The sequence below is a fragment of the Cnephaeus nilssonii genome (genome assembly GCF_951640355.1).
Source record: "Cnephaeus nilssonii genome assembly, chromosome: 1".
Taxonomy (NCBI): Eukaryota; Metazoa; Chordata; class Mammalia; order Chiroptera; family Vespertilionidae; genus Cnephaeus; species Cnephaeus nilssonii.
The window spans coordinates 94,635,197-94,648,204 of NC_137072.1; the positions used below are offsets into that span (position 1 = coordinate 94,635,197).

The 13,008-nt window shown below is 41.4% G+C and overlaps 1 protein-coding gene across 2 annotated transcripts; it reads left to right on the forward strand.

Moving 5' to 3' along the window:
* The first annotated feature begins 243 nt into the window (after nt 1-243).
* TLR6 (toll like receptor 6) lies at nt 244-12,317 on the forward strand. Of its 2 annotated transcripts, XM_079773844.1 has the most exons (3): nt 280-359; nt 4,472-4,583; nt 9,163-12,317. In XM_079773844.1, exon 3 carries the CDS (start codon nt 9,232-9,234, stop codon nt 11,620-11,622), a length of 2,391 nt encoding a protein of 796 aa, XP_079629970.1. In that variant the 5' UTR covers nt 280-359; nt 4,472-4,583; nt 9,163-9,231; the 3' UTR covers nt 11,623-12,317. The 2 variants fall into 2 exon arrangements, with proteins under 2 accessions (XP_079629971.1, XP_079629970.1); XM_079773845.1 differs by lacking the exon at nt 4,472-4,583 and having other exon boundaries at nt 244-359.
* Nucleotides 12,318-13,008: the final 691 nt, after the last annotated feature.

Genomic DNA, 13,008 nt, shown 5'->3' on the forward strand with positions numbered 1-13,008 from the left:
CCAAGTTCAATAACTTTCCACTCTGGTGACAATTTCATATTCAGGCTACAGCTCTTACAGATAAATATTACCTCAAAAACAGTTTTCTTCACACTGAAATGGCCATAACTTCTTGCTCAAATGAATTAAAATTTTGGTGACTATTTTAGTGTGTAGCCCATAAAAGCCTGCTGAGTCATATGCTTTGCACAGTGACCCTTGAAAGGGAAATGCACATGTAAGAGTAATTCCAGGAAGGCCCAAAAGATGGCACAATACTGTTTGTACAGTATTGCTTTACTTAAACTAAGGACTTCCACTTCGTCAAGCACTTATTTTTCCGCCTTTAGACGTTGTTTTCTTCTGAGAAAGAAATCTGGGTAAGTAAGCAGGCTTTTGTAGCTTTTTCAAATTATGGCATAATTACTTCAAACAAGCAAGAAAATGCTAACGATTGTCTAGAATAGGTAACGTTTCTTTGACATTTTTGCAAGATGATTTTAAGTGTTTTTTTTTAATGTTGCAAATGTCCTTTTAAATAGACAAGAAAGGTAAAGATAGGACTATCTCCCAAAGGTACAAGAATAGCACGTGTAGTCATAGTTAAGGGAAAAACTAACCGATGATATTTATTTCTTCTGCTTTTGTCTACTACTTTTTCTCTTTTCGCCTTTCTCTAGTTCCTACAGTAACATTTATAGTACTTTATGCCACTGCTACGGCACCTATTACATATTATGTATCTTTATAGTAGGCATGAGTGTTTTATGTCCCCTGTCACGTGATTCTATAATTGCTTATTTGTATTGGTCACTAATTTATAAGCATCTGGAAAGCAGGGATTATGCCGGTGCTAGTAATCTTTCTTTCCCCAGCACCTAACGCCCAGCAAAGTCCTGGCACATACTACACTCTGAATAAACAGTTATTAAACGAAGGAAGCGGCCTTTCTCTGCGTCTCTCCACCTAAACTTTGACAAATAAAGCAACGTTTGTTGACTCGATTATGGAATCACTCTTACCTCAATGTTTTTCTTATCTCCCCTTTCTTGTAGTCTTCATTTTCATAGATCCTATCCACTATGGTGTTTTTCTTGAAGTAGAGCTTCTTCCATCTGTCTTTTTCCTCTCTCTTTTCATTCGATGCATTAAAGAAAAAGAAAAAACAACAACTTTCCTCCTACCTCTTTTTACTTCCTGGAAAAAAAAGAAGTGAACTCTGTAATCATCTGCTCTCATCTCCCCTTTTCTCCCCTTTATTTTTTCTTAAATATAAAAGCTCCTGGCTGGTTTGTTAAGTGTATACACTGGGAACTGCTTGAGGGTATAAAGGCCCCTGAAGGAATACTACCTTTGGGGGGCAGGCTGCTCTAAGGGTAGCTGATCAACTTCATCACACCGTGGCTAAGTTTCAGTCCCCTGAACACAGACACCAGAGAGGGACTTCTAAGTAGGTTCTCATTCATAAATGTCAATTATCGAGCATCATGCAGAAGGAGTTCTTTCTTTATACAAATAATATAAGCATGTTTCTTTAAATATAAACTATTTTTACATTAGCTGTATTTTAAGACAAACCTTTTGTGATTTATAAAAGATGTTCAAAATTAGAAATTTTGGAAATATACAAAAGCATAGGAAAGAAAATTAACTTTATCTAGGATTCAGAAATCCAGAGATAACTACTATTAGCATTTGATATATTTCTTCCCATTCTTTTTGCCCCTAGGCTTTGTGTATATGTCAGGTTTTCCTCGTGTTTTGCATAATTAGAGTTCTACCACATACACAATTTTGTATTCTTATATTCACCTAACATTATATTGTAGACATTATTTTTTCCCAAAAATGCAATATTTGAGACAGCATGTTATTCATGTTATGAGTGTGCCATAATTGATTAAACTGTTTTCTACATGAGGCATTATCATTTTTTTTAACTTTTCATTGTCATGAGCATCCTCATAATAATATTTTTATGTCTATCTCTGATAATTCCTTTAGAAGAAAATTCTGATAACTAGAATTGCTAAGCTAAGAGTGTGTATATATATATATAATAAAGAGGTAACATGCAAATTAACCCTCATGCCATCACAAGATGGCTGCCTACGACCAGTCTGGCAGGGGGGTTAGTGAAGGACAACCAAACGACTGAACAATCAGGCTGCATGGGGTGACCAGGCTGGCGGGGGTGCAGTTAGGAGCGACCAGGCTGGCAGAGGGGGGCAGTTGGGGACAACCAGCCCGGCGGGGGGGGGGGGGGGGGGGGAGTTGGGGACAACCAGGCTGGCAGGGGGCAGTAAGGGGTGACCAGGCCGGCAGGGGGAGGGCAGTTAGGAGCGATCAGGTTGGCATGCAGAGGCAGTGAGGGGCAATCAGGCTGGCAGCGGGGGGGAAGTTAGGGGCAACCAGGCAGGCAGGCAGGTGAGCGATTAGGAACCAGTGTTCCAGGATTGTGAGAGGGATGTCCCAGATTGGAGAGGGTGCAGGCTGGGCTGAGGGGACTCCCCCTCCCCCCCCCCACATGCACAAATTTTGTATACACACACACACACACACACACACACACACACACACACACACACACACTAGTGGCCCGGTGCACAAAATTTGTACACATTAAAAGGGAATTAATTAAAGGAAATATTTTAATATTGCTATTTGCCCTTTCTCTATAATAGAAGTATCAGAGATGAAAGAAAATTAGTAAAATGTACATGAAAATCTTCCTCCTGTCAGAGTCTGGGGCGCGCCGTGAGACCCAGAGTCAAGTCCCTGCCCACCCGTGTGCACCTCGAAATCACGCGAGACCCAGACCCGGCCGGCCCCACCCCCATTAGGCAAGATCCAGACCCGGCTGGCCCCACCCCCGTTGAGTCCTGCTGGGCGGGGAGATGCAGTCTCAGGTCCCCTGTCAAGCCCTGCTGGGCAGGGGGTGCAGCCTCTGGTCCCCCACCCCAGCTCAGCACCACACAGCCTCAGGTCCCTGCTGATCGCTCATTACGGCTCATTACAGGAACCCCATCTCCACTGTGGGTGCAGCCATCTTGTGATGGCATGATGGAGTGAGAGTCAATTTGCATATTACCTCTTGATTATATAGGATACACACACACACGTGTGTGTGTGTATATACACATATACATATGTATATGTGTGTATATATATACTAGAAGCCCGGTGCACGAAATTCGTGCACGGCGGGGGGTTGTCCCTCAGCCCAGCCTGTACCCTCTCCAATCTGGGACTCCTGGAGGGATGTCCGACTGCCCGTTTAGGCCCGATCCTGGTGGGATTGGGCCTAAACAGGCAGTCGGACATCCCTCTCACAATCCAGGACTGCTGGCTCCCAACTGCTTGCCTGCCTGCCTTCCTGATTGCCCCTAATCACTTCTGCCTGCCAGCCTGATCACCCCCTAACCACTCCGCTGCCAGCCTGGTTGATGCTTAACTGCTCCCCTGCCAGCCTGTTTGCCCCCAACTTCCCTCCTCTGCCAGCCTGGTCACCCCTAACTGCCCTCTCCTGCAGGGTTGATCACCTCCAACTGCCCTCCCTTGCAAGCCTGGTCCCTCTCAACTGCCCTCCCTTGCAGGCCTGGTGTCTCCCAACTGCCCTCTCCTGCTAGCCATCTTGTAGTGGCCATCTTGTGTCCACATGGCGGCAGGATCTTTGACCACATGGGGGCAGCTATATTGTGTGTTGCAGTGATGATCAATCTGTATATTACTCTTTTATTAGATAGGGTAGAGGCCTGGTGCACGGGTGGGGCCAGCCGGTTTGCCCTGAAGGGTGTCACAGATAAGGGTGGGGGTTCCCTTGGGGTGTGGGGCGGCCTGAGCGAGGGGCCTGTGGTGGTTTGCAGGCCGGCCACGCCCCCTGGCAACCCAAAGGGAGGCCCTGGTATCTGGAATTTATTTTCCTTCTACAATTGAAACTTTGTAGCCTGGGGCGGCAGCCATTTCTGGGGCGGCAGCCATTTCTGTGGCAGTTACTTCACCTTCTACAATTGAAACTTTGTAGCCTTAAGTGGGTGGGCCCGGCCAGGGTGTGCAGAAAACTTTGCTTCCCCTGTTGCCGGCGGCAACCCTGGCCTGCTCTCTCAAGCTCCATTCGGCCGCCATTTGTTTGAATTTGTTTACCTTCTATAATTGAAACTTTGTAGCTTGAGTGGAGGCTTAGGCCTGCAATGGCTATGGAAAGCTTGGCTTGCTCTGTTACCTGGGAAACCTTGCTCTCTGTGGCTGTAGCTATCTTGGATTGGGGTTAATTTGCATACTCGCCCTGATTGGCTGGTGGGTGTGGCTTGGCTGGTGGGCATGGCTTATGTAGTGGAGTGATGGTTAATTTGCATATTACCATTTTATTAGAGAGGATATATAATTTTTTTAATCCTCATCTGAGGACATGTTCATTGATTTTTTTAGAGAGGGGGAAGGGAGAAAAAGAGAGAAACATTGACTGATTGCCTACTGTACGCACCCTGACCAGGGATCCAACCCACCACCTTGGTATGTATGTGTCCTGACTGGGAATTGAACCCACAACCTTTCAGTATAAGGGATGATGCTCCAACCAACTGAACCACATTGGCCAGGGCAGGGTAAGCATATTTTAAATAAATTTTATTATATGTGACCAAATTGCCCTTCAGAAAGGTTATACTAATTTTTCATTTCTGCCAGTAAGTAGTAAAGGAGAGCTCTTCATTCTGCCTCTCTCTTCCACTTGCAAGGACTCTTGTGATTACATGGGGCCCGCCCAAATAATCCAGGATATTTTTCCTATTTTAAGATCGGCTGATTAGCAACCTTAATTCCAGCTGGAATGCTAATTCCCTTTTTCCATGTAACAGCATATTCGCAAGTTCTGGAATTAGGAAGTGAACATCACTGTGAAGCTATTATTCTGTCTAACATAGTCCAATCTGCTTGTGAATTTCATAGATTCCTCTTGGTTTCACTTCCCTAAGAACTTTCCTTCTCATTTTATGTGTGTGTGCTTTTTTTTTTTTTTCTTTCATCATTTTGAGGATTTAGGTAAGGGGAGGAGGCTGGAGCATGTGTACACCAGCCAGTTGACTCTCATAATTTTAATTCAAAATGTGGTTTTCTTTTTAATATGGTTTTTTTTTTTAAGTTGATTTCAGAGAGAAAGGAAGAGGGAGAGAAAGGAAGAAGTGGAATTGCTGGATCATATGGTGGTTCTAATTTTAATTTTTTTTTTTCAGAAAACTCTTTACTGTTTTCAATAGTGGCTGCACCAATTTACTAGTACATTCCCACCAAGAGTGCTCAAGGGGTCCCTCTCTCCACATCCTTGCCACCACTTGTTATCTCTTGTGGGTTTTTTAAAAAATATATATATCAGCCTTTCTCACAGGTGTGAGGTGATATCTCATTGCAGTTTTAATTTGAATTTCCCTTGATGGTTAGTGATATTGAGCATCTTTTCATGTACTTGTTGGAGGCAGTTTGTATGCTTTCTTTGAAAAAAAAAAGTCTAGTTAGGTCTCCTGCCCACTTTTAAATCAAATTATTTGTTTTGTTTTAACTTTTTTGCTGTTGGGTTATATGAGTTCCTTATATATTTTGGATATTAACTTCTTAACAGATATTTTGGTTCATATATGTTTTCTCCCAATGTGTAGGTTGACATTTCATGTTGTTGACTGTTTCTTTTGCTGTGCAGAAGCCTTTTGGTTTGATATAGCCCCACTTCTTAAAAAAATTTCCCTTTTGTTGACAGATCCAAAAAATTATTGCCAAGACCAATGTCAGGTTTTCTTCTAGAAGAACCTAACATTGTGTTTTCTTCTAGGAGTTATTTTTGTTTGTTTGTTTTAGTTCTTAAAAGTTAAGTTTTTAATTTATTTGGATTAAATTTTTGTGAGTGGGATCAGATACGGGTCAAATTTCATTCTTTTGCATGTACATATACAGTTTTTCCAACACCATTTATTGAAGAGACTGCCATTTCCCCATTAAGTATTTTTTACACCTTTGTCAAATACTAGTTTGTGCCTGGATTTCTTTCTGGGCTCTCAATCCTGTTCCATTGGTCTGTGTGTCTGTTTTTATGTGAACATTATACTGTGTTGATTACTAAAACTTTGTAATATAGTTTGAAACCAGGGAGTGTGATGTCTTCAGCTTTGTTCTGTCTCAGAATTGCTTGGCTATTTGGGGTCTTTTGTGGTCCCATATGAATTTTTAAATTTTTTTCCTATTTCTGTGAAACATATCATTGAAATTTTGATAGCTATATCATTGCCTATATAGATAGCTTTGGGTAGTATGGACATTTTAACGATATTGTTTCTTCTGATCCATGAATACAGGATATCTTCTCATTTATTTGTGTCTTCAATTTCTTTCATCAATGTCTTATCTTTTCAGTGTATAAGGTCTTTCACCTTCCTGGTGAAATTTATCCTGAGGTATTTTGTTCTTTTGATGAAATTGTAAATGGAATTATTTTGCTTAATTCTTTTCCAGGTAGTTTGTTTTTAGTGTATAGAAACACAATTGATTTTGTAGGTTGGTTTTGTATCCTGCTATCTGACTGAATTTGTTTATTAGTTAGTTTGTTTTTTTGTGTGGAGTCTTTAGGATTCTCTACATATAAGTTCATACCATCTGCAAACAGGGATAATTTGACTTCTTCCTTCCCAATTTGGATGTTTTTTTATTTTTATTTCTTTTTATTGCCTAATTACTCTGGCTAGGACTCCCAGTATATTATGTTGACTAGAAGTAGTACGAGTACTTCTTGCCCAGCTTTTACCTAAGAGGGTTCATTATTGTGTGATGAAGAGGTGGAGGATAGTGGCTGGCAGAAGGAAAACTCAGTGTTGTAATCCACTCACATCAGTACCATTGAGTAATTACTTGGTTGTTACTCATCCTTGGTATTTGAATGAGAGACAAACACAAAGGGACAAAATGTGTTCATACCTTTTGTCATGGATTCTGTTGTCCTGAGACAAAACTTGAATACACTGGATTTTCCTTAATACACCTCAGTTACTTTTTCATGAATGTAGATGCTTTTGGATCCTGCCATTAATTTTCCATCTTTCTTAGTTTTAGGTGGCAAGGTGGGTTTTCAAGTGTTTCTGTGTTTTCATGGGTGTTTTGGTGGTCAATTGGGAGAGGCTGTAAGGGAAGTGGGGTGAGGGACTTTTAACCATATGCTATTTTTTAAAAAAATTAAAGTATAATTAGCTTTTTTTTAAAAAGTGCCATTTTGTGGGCAGAGGATCTGAATAGACATTTCTTCAAAGAGGACATCTAGAGGGCCAACAGATATATGATAAGATGCTCAATGTCACTAAGCATCAGAAAAATGCAAATTAAAATCACAATGAGGTGTCACATCACACCTGTCAGAATGGATATCATCAATAAATCAAAAAATGACAAGTGCTGGCAAGGATGTGGAGAAAAGGGAACCCTTGTGCACTGTTGGTGAGAATGCAGACTGGTGCAGTCACTGTGGAAAGCATTATGGAGTTTCCTGAAAAAATTAAAAATGGAACTGCCTTATGATGCAGCAATTCCACCACCTCCAGTGTATGTCCAAAGAAATCCAAAACACTAATTCAAAAGAATATATGCACTCCTATGTTTATTGCAATGTTGTTTATAATAGCCAAGTGCCCATCAACAGACAAGTGGATAAAAAAGCTGTCACACACACACACACACACACACACACACACACACACACACACTACTTGGGCATAAAAAAAATGAAATCTTAACCGTTTGCAACAGCATGGATGGACCTAGAAGGTATTTTGCTAAGTGAAATAAGTCAGTCAGAGAAAGACAAATACCATATGATCTTATATGTGAAATCTAAAGAACAAAATAAATGAACAAACAAAACTGAAACAGACTCACAGAAACAGAGAACAGGCTGATGGATGCCAGAGGGGAGGCAAGTTAGGGAATTGGGTGAAAAAGGTAAAGGGATTAAGGAAAAATAATTTGGTCAAAAATAGAAAAGGAAAGAAATGAAGTGGCCTGGTCCACTTATAATTATAGTTCCACGACATTACAAACTCCCAGATGTCAGGAATATAGTCTGTCACCAATGCCTAGAACAGTGCCCAAGCACTCAATACACATTTGCTTAATGTTTGTACTGGTACATATTTAAATAATTTTATAATAAAAATAATTTAAAAGAAAAAAAAGCCATTTTGTAATGAAATGTCCCCAACCCGGAAGAGTATTTACTCTTCCAAAGAATGATTAATTGAAACCCTACTCACCTCATAACTATTTTACTATTTCCAATATACCCTCAGGTGATAAACAGCAGATCTTTCTGTTAATGAAACTGAATAACTAACTAGTCAAAATCTGCTCCAATTATTCCAGCTACACAAGGCCCTACTTAAGAAATGTTGCCTGCTCTTGTTCCCTAGGGACTCCTAGATGTGTGTGTGTGTGTGTGTGTGTGTGTGTGTGTGTGTGCGCGCAGATCAGATCCTGAATGAGCTCCAGTGAGCCTCAAAGTTCCAACCATTTGTTCTGGTCTCAAATATGGGGTCTGTGGTCTCGTGCATCTGCCTCCACCCCTCAGCCAAGTAATCTCAATCAGTGATTGTCATGAACTTCAATGTCTATATTGTTATCTCTTACAATAGCGTTAGCCTGACATGCCTATGACTTCTTCTGACTACTTATTAATATTTATCTATATTTTCCTGTTTCATCAGTGTGTTAATTGTAGGAACTTGATGTTTTCAGATGATCAGTGCTGAATCCCATCTCTCTGAATTTGTTGCTTCTGGTCTAGTGTGAGTTGGGAAAGCACATGTCCATTTTCATGGGAATTGTGTCAAAAATAAGGTCCTGTGACTAAAACATTTCCTGTGACCAGAAAGAGCGGAGTATATGTTCTATCTCAATGCCCTTCGCCAGCCAATAAGAGTACCTCTAACTTGTACCTGGAGGTGGTTCCAGGCAAGCATGATTGTGGGCACTCCAGCATAGCACAGGAGGCTGCCCTGTGGCCATCTCAGCTGCCTTGCCGCTCACAGGATGCCCTGTGGGAGTCAGGCAGCGTGATGACTCTGGTGGTGAATAAAGAAATAATTATGACTGTAAGTAGAGGTTTGAGAGCAATTACCCACTCTTTATATATCTTAATGTATATTATATTTCTAGGATTTGGATGCATATCAAGATGCTCTGAAGAACAGCGAAGGCCCTTCAGGGGATAACCACTTCAACATCATGACCAAGGACAAAGAACCCATGGTCAGGAGCTTTCACTTGGTTTGCATGATAACCTTAGTAGTTGGAACCATAATCCAGTTCTCTGCTGAAAGTGAATTTGCAGTAAATGAGTCAAACAAAGGCCTTACTCATGTTCCAAAAGACCTGCCACCCAAAACCATAGTCTTAGATATGTCTCAAAACGACATATATGAGCTTCACCTCTCCGACATCAGCTTTCTTTCGGGGCTCAGAGTTTTGAGGCTTTCCCATAATAGACTCCAGTACCTCGATATGAGTATTTTCAAGTTCAACCAGGATTTGGAATATTTGGATTTGTCGCACAATCAGTTGCAGAAGATATCCTGCCACGCTATCACCAGCCTCAAGCATTTAGACCTCTCATTCAATGACTTCGGTGCCCTGCCCATCTGTGAGGAATTTGGCAACTTGACTCAACTGAATTTCTTGGGATTAAGTGCTAAACATTTACAACCATTAGATCTGCTACCGATTGCTCACTTGCACCTAAGTGGCATCCTTCTGGAGTTGGGAGGTTATTATGTGAAAGAACATGAGACAGAAAGTCTTCAAATTCTGAATACAAAAACACTTCACCTCGTTTTTCACCCAAATAATTTCTTCTCTGTCCAAGCAAACATATCAGTTAATAATTTAGGGTGTTTACAACTGAGTAATATTAAACTGAAGGATGAGAACTGTCACATTTTAATTACATTTTTATCAGAACTAACTAGAGGTCCAAACTTACTAAATATTACCCTCAACCATGTGGAAACAACTTGGAAATGTTTGGTTAGAGTTTTTCAATTCCTTTGGCCCAAACCTGTAGAATATCTCAATATTTACAATTTAACAATAGTTGAAAAGATTGGTAAAGAAGATTTTACGTATTCTGAAACATCATTGAAAGCGTTGAAAATTGAACATGTTACAAACAGAGTTTTTCTTTTTTCACAGACAGTATTATACACTGTGCTTTCTGAGATGAACATTATGATGTTAACCATATCAGATACACCTTTTATACACATGCTTTGTCCTCAAGCAACAAGCACATTTAAGTTTTTAAACTTCACCCAGAATGTTTTGACAGATAGTGTTTTCCAAGAATGCACCACTTTAGTTAGATTGGAGACACTGATCTTACAAAAGAATAAATTAAAAGACCTTTTCAAAGTAGGTCTCATGACTAAGGATATGCCATCTTTGGAAATGCTGGATGTGAGCGGGAATTCTTTGGAATATGATGGACATAACAGAAATTGCACTTGGGCTGAGAGTATAAAGGTGTTAAATTTGTCTTCAAATATACTCACTGACTCTGTTTTTGGATGTTTACCTCCCAGGCTCAAGGTTCTTGACCTTCACAGTAATAGAATAACAAGTATCCCTGAAAATGTCATCGGTCTGGAAGCTTTGCAAGAACTCAATGTTGCTTCCAATTCTTTAGCCCACCTTCCTGAATGTGATTCCTTCAGCAGCCTCTCTGTACTGATCACTGACTATAATTCAATTTCCAACCCATCAGCTCGTTTCTTCCAGAGCTGCCAGAAGATCAGGTCCATCAACGCAGGAAACAATCCATTCCAATGCACATGTGAGCTAAGAGAATTTATCCAAAGCATAGGCCAAGTTTCCAGTGACGTGGTAGAGGGCTGGCCTGACTCTTATAAGTGTGACTATCCAGAAAGCTATAAGGGAACCCTACTGAAGGACTTCCGTGTGTCTCCATTATCCTGCAACACAGCTCTGCTGATTGTCACCATTGGGGTCACTGGGCTGGTGTTGGCTGTCACTGTGACTGCCCTCTGTGTCTATTTCGACCTGCCCTGGTATCTCAGGATGGTGTGTCAGTGGACCCAGACCCGGCACAGGGCCAGAAACACACCTTTACACGAACTCCAAAGAACTCTTCAGTTCCATGCCTTCATTTCGTACAGTGAACACGATTCAGCCTGGGTGAAGAATGAACTGGTACCTTGCCTAGAAAAAGAAGATATACGGATTTGTCTCCATGAGAGAAACTTTGTTCCTGGCAAGAGCATTGTGGAAAACATCATCAACTGTATTGAGAAAAGTTACAAGTCCATCTTTGTTTTGTCCCCCAACTTTGTTCAGAGCGAGTGGTGCCATTATGAACTCTACTTTGCCCACCACAATCTCTTTCATGAAGGATCTGATAACTTAATTCTGATCTTGCTGGACCCCATTCCACAAAACAGCATTCCTAGCAAGTATCACAAGCTGAAGGCCCTCATGGCACAACGGACTTATTTGGAATGGCCGAAGGAGAAGAGCAAACATGGACTTTTTTGGGCTAACATTAGAGCTGCTTTTAATGTGAAATTAACACTAACCACTGAGGACAATGACGTGAAAACTTAAAAATAAAAAATAAAATAGGCCAGGAAACCTAACGTAAGAAACCATCGTAAACATGGGTCCGATGAACACCCTGGTATTAACTTATTGTCCAGATGGTGCTGGCATCATCTCTATATGTTCAAGAAAGACTTCACGCCCGGCTGACGTGGCTCAGTGGTTGAGCGTCAACCTATGAGCCAGGAGGTCACGGTTCGATTCCCAGTCAGGGCACATGCCAGGGTTGCAGACTTGATCTTCAGTAGGGTGTGTGTAGGAGGCAGCTGATCAATGATTCTCTCATCATTGATGTTTCTCTCTCCCTCTCCCTTCCTCTCTGAAATCAATAAAAATATATTTAAAAAAAGAATAGAAAGACTTAACAACAGCCATGTTTTAATTGAGTTGGGGAATAGGCTGGGGGCTGAGATGGTGCTCAAACCTGCTGATTGTGATGACAGATAACTCGGTCTCCTCTGGTTTAGCCATTGTGTTACAAATCGAAACAGTCTCATTTGAGTAAATGCTCCATCATTCAAGGATCTTTCCTCTCCTCGCCTCTGCCAAATGGATTCTGTGTGAGCAGGGGTTTATAGAACTTCCTGGCAACACAGAATGAGTCAACCTCATAACAGTATGCAGTGGACCTTGAGGTGCCCTGTGCATGCTCATTGCCTTCTGGGTGAACTTTGTTTTCCTGTTCAACTTTAGAACTTGAAAAAAATTATACCGGTTATGGAAAATAAAGGCACCCTTTTTCATCGCATCTGAATAATCATTTGTTAAATGTTTGACCTAGCTACACAGATATGCAGTAGTTTGTGTATATAAAGGGAACTATAGCCTTAGTCATAGGCTGCTGAGGCTGAAGACATGGATTTACCTGCTTGCCAAAAAAAACTCAGAGCCAAATTTATTTGTAACTGTTAATTGCATGGGACATTTTGGTGCTTTAGAATTTTGGAGAATGCTTCAAAGCTGACAAAAGGGACATTTTAAACAGAAAGGGTTCTACCCTTATGACCTCACTTAACCTTAATTACCTCTTTAAAGTCTCTATTTCCAAATATAGTCATACTAGAGGCCTGATGCACGAAAATTTGTGCAAGAGTAAGCCTTCCTTCCCCCAGCTGCCAACATTGGCTTCCCTCTGGAACCCGGGACCCAGGACCCGGGCTACTTTGCTCCAGCTGCCGCCACCAGGCACCTGGGAACTGGGCTTCACTCCAGCCCCGGCTTTGTTTGGATGGATGTCTGGAATGATGCCCAGTCTAATTAGCATATTACCCTAACCCCTCTGCCTGCCTGCCTGATCACCCCTAACCACCTCTGCCTGCCTGCCTGATGCCACTAACTGCTCTCCCCTGGGAGCCTGATTGCCCCAACTGTTCCCCTGCATGCCTGATTGCC